Raw genomic sequence first — 9298 nt, 5'->3', positions numbered from 1 at the left:
ACTGATGGGGGGTCTGCTGGCACCCACCTGGGCTCCCAGGCCTTGGGAGGCCAGCGTCCTTCCCTCCCAGCTGCATCCCCCTGGCAGGAGGCCTCTGTCACACCTCCCATGCCCACCTGTCCCCCAGACCTGTCCCAGAGCCAAGCACGCGACCTCAGTTAATCCCAGTTATGTAACGTGCAATACAAACAGTTGGCCCAGGAGGAGGCGCCTGGAACCACACCCAGGAGTGGGGGCAAAAGACCCAGCCAGGTCAGGCCAGCAGACTAGCTGTGGCCTCTGCCCGTAGCAACCTTGCTCCTCAAGTCACAACCAGCACCATGAGTGGCCGAGTTGGAGATCTGAGCCCCAAACAGGCAGAGACCCTGGCCAAGGTGAGAGCTCTCCCCTGGAGCCCAGGGAAAAAGGGTTGGGTACATCAATGGGTGGCCAGAACCCTGTCCCCCTCTGTTGATTCAGCATGTCCTTAACATTGTATCTTTCCTCTCGCCTCCCAAAGGGTCAAGTCCACAGTGCCTGGTGACACGGGTACTGTCCAGGGCAGGGGGTGAGGAAATAGCAGCTCTCCTAGGCAGGAGATAGGTGAGGCCTCCCCAGGACCAAGCCTGACTTCCTGTCATCCAGGGCTAGCCCCAGTGGACCTTATCTGGCAGTCGGGCCACCCCTTCCTCCCTTCCAGGCGTCAGTGGGAGCTGGGCCGAAGGCCACTGCAGGTCTGCCCTCTTACTCTGTCCCTGTAGCTCTGGAAGTTGTAAAGCCAGTCTGTAAGAGCCAGACAGAGCGGAGCTGATGGGGAAAAGCCACTAACCATGTAGTGCTTTTTCCTTTATTCATGACAGAGCTCGCGTATACATATGTGCGAGTGAGAGAGAGAGATGGCACCCTCCACGGGGTCTGGTCATGCCACAGTCCCGTTCCTCAGTCCTCCAGCCCGTTGGATTCTGGACATTCGCGTGTGTCTGGCTGCCTGAGCGGGAGATTGGAACCGTGGTCGCCATGTGGGATCCAGCTTCTCCTGAGCAGTGCATTACCACTGCAGCGTGGAGCCAGCCCCTAGTCGTGTTTTTGTAGACGATGGGAGGGGACAAGGCAGAAGCTTTGGTGGACTGATGCATGGGGGGACTAAGAAGACACTCAAATGCTCCAATTTCCTTTTTCCTCCACACACCATTTATCCATTCCTCTATCTGCCCCTCTGCCTTCCCACCCAGCCATGCATTATATCTACCCTGCCCCTCCATTCCCTGCCCTTCTGTCCACTCACCTACTTGTCCATCTTCCCACTCTCATCCATCCATCCACCCAACCATTCAGCTATTCATTCTTTCTCCTCCTCCTCCTCCTCCTCCTTCTTTTTGGAGAGGTTTTTGCTATAGGGCATGTGTAGTGAGACAGAGAGAGATAGAAAGTGAGAAATCACCTCCCCCTCAAGAGGGATGGCCACCCCATAATCCCTTCTCCTCCATCCTCCTTTCAGGACTTTGGTCACTCATGCACATGTGCCTGGCATGAGTTTCAAGCCTCCAGGTCTGGGACTCGAACCACAGTTGGCCATGTGGGAGTCCAGCAACGTAACCATCATGCTATCTGCTGGTCCCCATTCTTCCTTCTATATATCCACTCTCCCACCTGTCCCCCTTCCCTTCGCCCACCTACCCAGTGACCCGCCTCTCCTTCTATCCACACACTTACCCACCCTCCCATCAATGCGGAAGGGAGAGAGTGGCGATGACACAGTCCTTGAGTCAGGAGGCCAAGGCTCCATGTGGAAGAGCCCCTTCAACCAGCCTCTCTCTTCCCAGTTCCGAGAAAATGTCCAGGATGTGTTGCCCGCCCTGCCCAATCCTGATGACTACTTCCTCCTGCGCTGGCTCCGAGGTGAGGGCAGAGGCAGGGAGGTCTGAATAAGGGGCTGCTCAGAGGGGACTGGCCCCAGCTGCCCCAGAAGGACTCACGGCTCTCAGGATCCAGACACACCATCTTGCTTCATGTGTTTGGGTCCAGAGGAGGGGAGGGAGCAGGGAAGCAAGCTCCTACCCAGGCCTCCAGTGTCCTCCATAGCTCCCACTGGCCAGGATGGAGTCAAAGCAGCTGGAAGGCAGACTCTTCCCAACCTCACACCTTTTCTTACCTCTTCCCACAGCTCGGAATTTCGACCTGCAGAAATCGGAGGCCATGCTCCGCAAGGTGAGATCCATCTACCCTGCAGGTTCGGGGAGAGGCTTTGTGGGGGTCAATCCATGCCTCCAGCTTCACCTGCATCCCCTTCTCAGGGTGCTGGGTGGCCAGGGGGGCCTCACCACTCATTCCCTTTCAGTACATGGAGTTCCGCAAGACCATGGACATTGACCACATCCTCGACTGGCAGCCCCCAGAGGTAAGCCAAGTCGCACTCACACTCTGTCTTTCACGACCTCTCATCACTGGGGACCAAGAGTGAAGGGCAGCAAGTCCGAGAGGCCTACAGACCCCCCTGGGCCTGTGGGCACCTCTCCTGTGATAATCCTGGGGCCTTCAAAGTCCAGGCCTGGGCGAAGCCTTTACTAGCATGAGCCGGTTAATCATCGCCACCCTGTAAACTGAGTACCATGGTCTCCATTCTACAGATGGAAGGCCCGAGGCCCAGCAAAGTTTAAACAACTTGACCGAAGTCCCACAGCCCGAAGATGGGGATTGCAACTCAGGCGTTTCCTGTCCCCAAACTCAGGCTTTTAGCCACCATGGTTAGCCTGTGCCTCTGTGTCCCTCCCTGCCAGAGCTTTGCCCTAGACATCCTGTCTGGGTGGGACAGAAACGTAACCTACCCGGCACTGATGGGAACAGTGCCACCACTGGCATGTGACTACAGGAAAAGTCACAGCTTCATTTGTGAGGCACGTGCCCCACCCTGCACTTCACCAACACTGTCCCCGGGAATTTCCCTGCCAGGGTCAGGAAGGAGGGGCTATCTGAACCATTTTACAGAAGAGGAGGTGGAATCAGGCTCAGAGAAGTGAGGTCACTTGCTCAAGGACACACAGCAGGAAAGCGGCAGTGTCTGTATTTGAACCAGATGTGTTGACCTTCAGAATCCACATTCTCCACCCCTGAGCCCAATTCCTCTGGATGGAAAGGAGCTTGGGAGGCATCAGGGACAGAACTAAGGAGCCCAGAGGCCTCGAGCCAGGCCTAGCTGAGACCTGGCTTAGCTGCGAATTTGCTCCTTAGTGTGCGTAATAGTGCCGCCCTCTGGGGCAGGGATAAAGCTCTGCACCATGGTGCAGGCTGCCTCTTCGGCCCCCAGCCCAGGGCAACTTGTCTGAGGTCTCCGGGAATGTGTCTAACACCAGCTTCTGTGTATCTTTCCATGCCCAGGTGATCCAGAAGTACATGCCCGGGGGCCTGTGTGGATATGACCGCGATGGCTGCCCCGTGTGGTATGACATCATCGGGCCACTTGATCCCAAGGGGCTGCTCTTCTCGGTCACCAAGCAGGACCTGCTCAAGACCAAGATGCGGGACTGTGAGCGCATCCTGCATGAGTGTGACCTGCAGACGGAGAGGGTGAGGCCCCTGCCGGTGGGGTGGGTGACCCGGGGCCAGGTGACGCTGCCAGGGGATACGGAACCAGGAGCACATCTGTGTCCTCTACTCCCACAGTCAGAGGGCTCGCAGGTCAAACACCATCTCTGCTACGTACTGCTGTGTGACCTTGGAGAGTTTCCTCACCTCTTAGAGCCTCTGCTCTCACCTACAAATCAGGGATAATAATCAGCAAGGGGGAGGGGTGGCAGATGGCATGTGGTTAAGGATGCTGGACTCCCACATGGCCAACCACGGTTCAAGTCCCAGACCTTGAGGCTTGCTTTCTCACTTTCTTTCTCTCTCATCAAATTAAAATAAGTAAATAAGTAAAATTAGATAAAATAATTCTTAAAAAAAAAATCAGTGAGGATCCCAGACATAGTGACATGCCCTGTTAAGAGGCTGTTGCTGGACTCCCACGTAGTCGACCACGGTTCGCATCCCGGACCCAGTGGCTTAAAACTCACGCCGGGCACATGTGCGTGCCAAGATCCCGAAAGGAGAATGGAGGAGAAGGGATTGCGGCGTGGCCATCCCCCCTGGGGGGTGATTTCTCGCTTTCTGTCTCTCTGTCTCTCTCTGTCTTTCTGGCGAGCGTACACGCCCTATAGCGAAAACCTCTCCAAAAAAAAAAAAGAAAGAAAAGAAAAAGAGGCTGTGCTCTACAGGCTGGGACCACATGGGAGGTCTGAGTTCGATTCCTGGTCCAACCTGAAGGCTAGGAGTGGTGGTGATAAAACCTGTAGTCCCTGCTGGGAGGCTGAAGCAGAATCATGATATAACAAGACCCTATCTTAACAAAGTATTAAGTAGAGCCAGCCTGTGGCACAGTGGTTAAGGTAGCTGAATCTCACATGGCTAATGGCATGGTTCAAGTCCTGGACCCAGAGGCTTGAAAATATACCAGGGCACTTATAGTATGTTCATTCTACTCACTGGGGTTTATGCCTAAAGTCAGACTTGGGTTCATGTATAGGTATGTGTCAGCTGTGCTAGCTATTGGATATATTTAGACTAATTAAGTTCATTGGCAGAACAATGGAATTGGGGGGGAAGGCATGGAGGGCAACCATGGATGCCAGGGACAATGGGGGAGGAGGATGGGGCATAGCAGAGGGTGTGGGATGGGGAATCAAGGATGGCAAAACAAAAGGCAAGGTATGCAGGACATAAGAATTGGAAAATTATTTGCTGAGAACATGTACGTTGATGTGCTTGATTGAGCCAATGCACAGTGTATTTTGGATGGAAAATTCATTTGTGTGTTGTGATGGTGTATAGTGAATTAATGTAGAAAATGAATAAATTTAAAAAAAAAGAAAATATACCAGGGCATGTGTGCATGTGCCCATAATTCCAAAAGGAATGAGAAATGGAGGAGAAGGGATTGTAGTGTGACAGTTCTCCATGGGGGTGCTCTTTTACCATCTCTCTCTCTCTCTCCAACTCTCTCTGGCAGTTGAATAAATAACAATGTGAATGAATAAGTGGGTCAATGAATTGATGAGTGAACTGATGCATGGGTGGGTGAATGGATGGCTAGATGGATAGGTGATGAGCAATAGCTGGTTGGCTGGCTGGATAGGTGATGAATGATAGATGGATGGATGGATGGATGGGTAGGTGATGAATGATGGATGGATGGGTGGATGGATGGATGGGTAGGTGATGAATGATGGATAGATGGATGGGTAGGTGATGAATGATGGATGGATGGATGGGTAGGTGATGAATGATGGATAGATGGATGGATGGATGGGTAGGTGATGAATGATGGATAGATGGATGGATGGATGGGTAGGTGATGAATGATGGATGGATGGACAGATGGATGGGTAGGAGATGAATGATGGATGGATGGATGGGTAGGTGATGAATGAGGGCTGACTGGCTAAGTAAGTGATGAAAGATGGCTGACTGGATGGATAGGTGATGAACGATGGCTGGCTGGCTGGATAATGGAAAATGAATGGCTGAAGGGTGATGGATGGGTGGATAGATGCCTGCATGGATGCATTCATGATGGACATGTGGGGAAATGCAATGCTTTGTCCTCCACTTGCTCCTTTGAGGACAGGGTGGTGGAAGGAAGGAGGCTAGAACCCCTGAGTGTCCGTGTATTTGGATTACCCTCTTCTCAGTTTGCACCCTAAACCCTGGAACTGATCCTTATTCTCCTCCTCACAGCTGGGGAAGAAGATCGAGACCATTGTGATGATATTTGACTGTGAGGGCCTGGGGCTGAAGCACTTCTGGAAACCTCTGGTGGAAGTGTACCAGGAGGTGAGATGAAGGCCTGTAGGCACCTTGCTTTAAAGATCAGCTTGGGCTGTTGTGACCCTGTTGCTCACTCAGAGCCAAGATTTAGTAAAAAGTCATTGCCTTCCTGGACCGCATCATGACGACTTACATCCCCAAAAACCTAACAAAGATCCCACTGAACAGGTCTCATGCACATTTGTACTGAGACCATAGGGACCAGCTTCTGCCAAACCCTCCCTGGTCCTGTCACTCCTAGCTCGGAGACTGTGCAAGTCAGTTCACCTCCCTCTGCTACAGAATAGGGATAGTGACGAGGGTACAGCAGTGAGTCATTACAGAGTGTACACACAGTGATTGGCCAATAGTGAACATTTACTAAACAGTAGGCATTATTACTATCACAATACTATCGTATTCACTCTACAAATGACAACTCTCAGGCCTGCCAATAGTGTGGTAGTTCAGGCAGCTGGATCCCACATGGCAGACTGTTCTGTTCCAATGGCTTGAAAAACACCATGCACCTATGTGTGCATGCCCAAAATCTCAAGAGGAGATTGGAGGAGAAAGGATTGCGTTGTGGCCATCCCCCCACAGAAGGGTGATTTCTCACTTTCTCTTTCTCTGGCAAGTGCATACACCAAATAGGAAAAAAAATTTTAATTAAATGATTATTATTATTAGGGTGTAGTTATAATAGTCCTAAGTGAGAAGGTCCCCTTCAGGGGCCAGTGGAGGTGATGACAAAGAGGAAAAGGCTCCATGGGTCTCTGATACTTCCAGGCAGGAGAGAAAAGGAGATGGGGATAGGAGAAGGTAAGGCATGAGCTCTGAAGGTGTCATTCTTGGTTCCACAGTTCTTTGGCCTCCTTGAAGAGAATTACCCGGAGACTCTGAAGTTCATGCTCATTGTGAAAGGTACATGACAAGTGACTTCATTTATCTGTGTTTCTGCTTCCTCGTCTGCACTCTGAGGAAGATGACAGTGCCTTTGTCCCAGGGTTTTTATGAGACAAGCTGGTTGCTTGGGTGCATGCCAATAACTTAGAGTGCCCAGCACAAAACAAGTGCTCAATAAATGGCAACTCTCTGGTTGGCCTTACTGCAAGAGCTTTTCCTTCCCGCTCTCGTCTCCTCTCTATAATTACCTCCCCATGCCTAGATCAGCTCTGGCACTAGCAACTGGTGCAGATAATCTTGTCTTTTCTGTTTGCCACTTTCTGGGGACCTCCAGTTGTCTTATATGTGTGTTCATTCTGTGTTTTCTGGCCAAGTCATCTATTTGAAGGTAAGGGCCCAGATTCTCCACTTTTGTTGTATGCCTCACAGGCCTGGTTCCAGTAGACTCTCAATAGGTATTTGGGTGCTTGTTGTTTGCATGGGTGGGTAGATTGAAGAATGTATTGTATGATTAATGGTTGGTTGGTTGGTTGGTTGGTCAATTAGTTGGTTAATTGGTTGTCCGCTTAAGTGGCAGTGGTTGCCTGGCTAGTCAATTGACTGTTAGTTGGTTGGAGAGTTGACTAATTTTTACCTTGGTTAACTGATTGACTGGTTGGTTTCATTTGGTTGATTGATTGTTTGGATGACTGGTTGGCAGGTTGATTAGTTTGATTGGTTGTTTGACTGAATCTTGGGTGACTGACTGGCTGGTTATTTGGATGTTCTACTGGCTGGCTAAATAATCGACTGGCTAGAGAGAGCAGTTGGTTGGGCAATTAGCTTGTTACTCAGTTGACTGATTAGTTTGCTGTTTGACTGGTTTACTAGGGGTCTTTTTTACTATATTCAGAGGATGGGGTGATTGGATGGCTTGTTAGAAAGTGAATTAGTTGATTGCTGGCCATTGACTTTGATCAGTTGGATAGTTGGTTGGCCATTTGGTAGATTGGCTGGTTTATTGGTTGGCTGAATGCGGACTGATGAGGAAGTTCAATGGCTGGCTTGTTTGTTGATTACATGGGTGGTCGATAGATTGGATGATTGTTTAGTTTGTTGGCAAGTTGGATGGTTTGTTGGGTGTAGGGCACTGGAACTGGCCAGGATTAATCACGACTGCTCTGTAGTGCTGGGTGTGATGGTGATGGCGACAGTGACCCAATGGAATTCTTTTCTTCCCATTATCCTTTCTTGTCTCTCTCTCCAGCTACCAAACTGTTCCCTGTGGGCTACAACCTCATGAAACCCTTCCTGAGTGAGGACACTCGCAGGAAAATTGTAGTGCTGGGAAGTAAGTAGTTTCAGCTCCACTCTCTGAGGTCTTGGCCCTGATGGCTTGCAAAACATGCTAGATTCACGTGCATGCCCCAAATCCTGGTGAGATGGAGAAATAGAAGAAAGAAATTGTGTCATGGCCATGCCCCACTGAGGTATACTTTCTCTCTCTCTCTCCTCTTTCTCTCTCGTAATTAGAAAGAAAGAAAGAAAGAAAGAAAGAAAGAAAGAAAGAAAGAAAGAAAGAAAGAAAGAAAGAAAGAAAGACGAAAGAAAGAAAGAAAGAAAGAAAGAAAGAAAGAAAGAAAGAAAGAAAGAAAGAAAGAGAAAGAAAGAAAGAAAGAAAGAAAGAAAGAAAGAAAGAAAGAAAGAAAGAAAGAAAGAAAGAAAGAAAGAAAGAAAGAAAGAGAAAAACTGAGGATTTGGATGTATGGAGGAGAGGTCTTACAAATCCTCATTTTTCTCTCCCTGATACCCAAGCACTCACCACTACCCAGTTCCCCTGGGCTGGGCAGCTCTGTGGATCACAATGCTACTTGGTTTGAGGGGCCCATGCACCTATCTTCCAAGCCCACCAAATCCTAGGCCAGTTTGGGTTGCTGCCACGCTCTGGGCCCCGAGTCCGAGGCCTTTGCCCCACTTGGCATCCCATAGGCTCTGTGTATTCAACCGGCATGCCAGGCATTGTGGACCCTGCTCTTATCCCACTGGAGAAAAGGAATACCCCATAGCCATGAGTGTTCACTTGGATTAGACACAAGGGGGGCTATAGCAACACCCCAGGACCCAGAACCCAGCCTTACCTGGGGCACAAAGAATAGTAATGGGCATTATGGCTCATGATTAAATGGGGGCAAGGAGAGTACCCCCAAAGACTCAGGGCTCTCAATCCCCCACCAAGAAGGCTGACAGGTATACCACTTACTCCCTGAGTAACCCCAAGAAAGTTCTTGATCTCACTGGGCTTTGAAGTCTCCTTCAGGAGGCTGGCAGGTGGCATAATGGTTGGGGGTGCTGTACTCTTACATGGCTGATGACAGCAGTTCAAGTCTTGGACCTGGTGGCTTGCTTTCTCACTTTCTCTCTCTCTCTAGTCAAATTAAAAAATAATAATATTAAACAAAATAATTATTAAAAAAATTAAGTCTCTAAAATAAAATACATTTAAAGAGAGAGAGAAAGAAAAAGGAAATAGCAACAAAAAAAGGGGGGGAAATTTATTGGGTCTTTGGGAAAGTCATGACAATTTTTTTTTTTT

The 9298-nt window shown here is 49.8% G+C and overlaps 1 protein-coding gene across 1 annotated transcript in view; it reads left to right on the top strand.

Moving 5' to 3' along the window:
* Positions 1-216: 216 nt before the first annotated feature.
* Positions 217-9298, top strand: part of LOC102500963 (SEC14-like protein 3) — a 17381-nt gene continuing 8299 nt past the window's right edge. Inside the window, exons 1-8 of the mRNA XM_006147922.2 lie at positions 217-374; positions 1803-1878; positions 2144-2187; positions 2318-2377; positions 3355-3543; positions 5752-5847; positions 6684-6744; positions 7973-8056. Of these exons, the coding sequence (XP_006147984.1) occupies positions 321-374; positions 1803-1878; positions 2144-2187; positions 2318-2377; positions 3355-3543; positions 5752-5847; positions 6684-6744; positions 7973-8056 (664 nt within the window). The 5' untranslated portion in view covers positions 217-320. The remainder of the gene's footprint in view (positions 375-1802; positions 1879-2143; positions 2188-2317; positions 2378-3354; positions 3544-5751; positions 5848-6683; positions 6745-7972; positions 8057-9298) is intronic.

This window comes from Tupaia chinensis, unplaced genomic scaffold (genome assembly GCF_000334495.1).
Source record: "Tupaia chinensis unplaced genomic scaffold, TupChi_1.0 Scaffold000226_1, whole genome shotgun sequence".
NCBI lineage: Eukaryota > Metazoa > Chordata > Mammalia > Scandentia > Tupaiidae > Tupaia > Tupaia belangeri.
The sequence above is the reverse complement of the archived record's forward strand: the minus strand, read 5'-3'. Positions and strand labels throughout refer to the sequence as shown.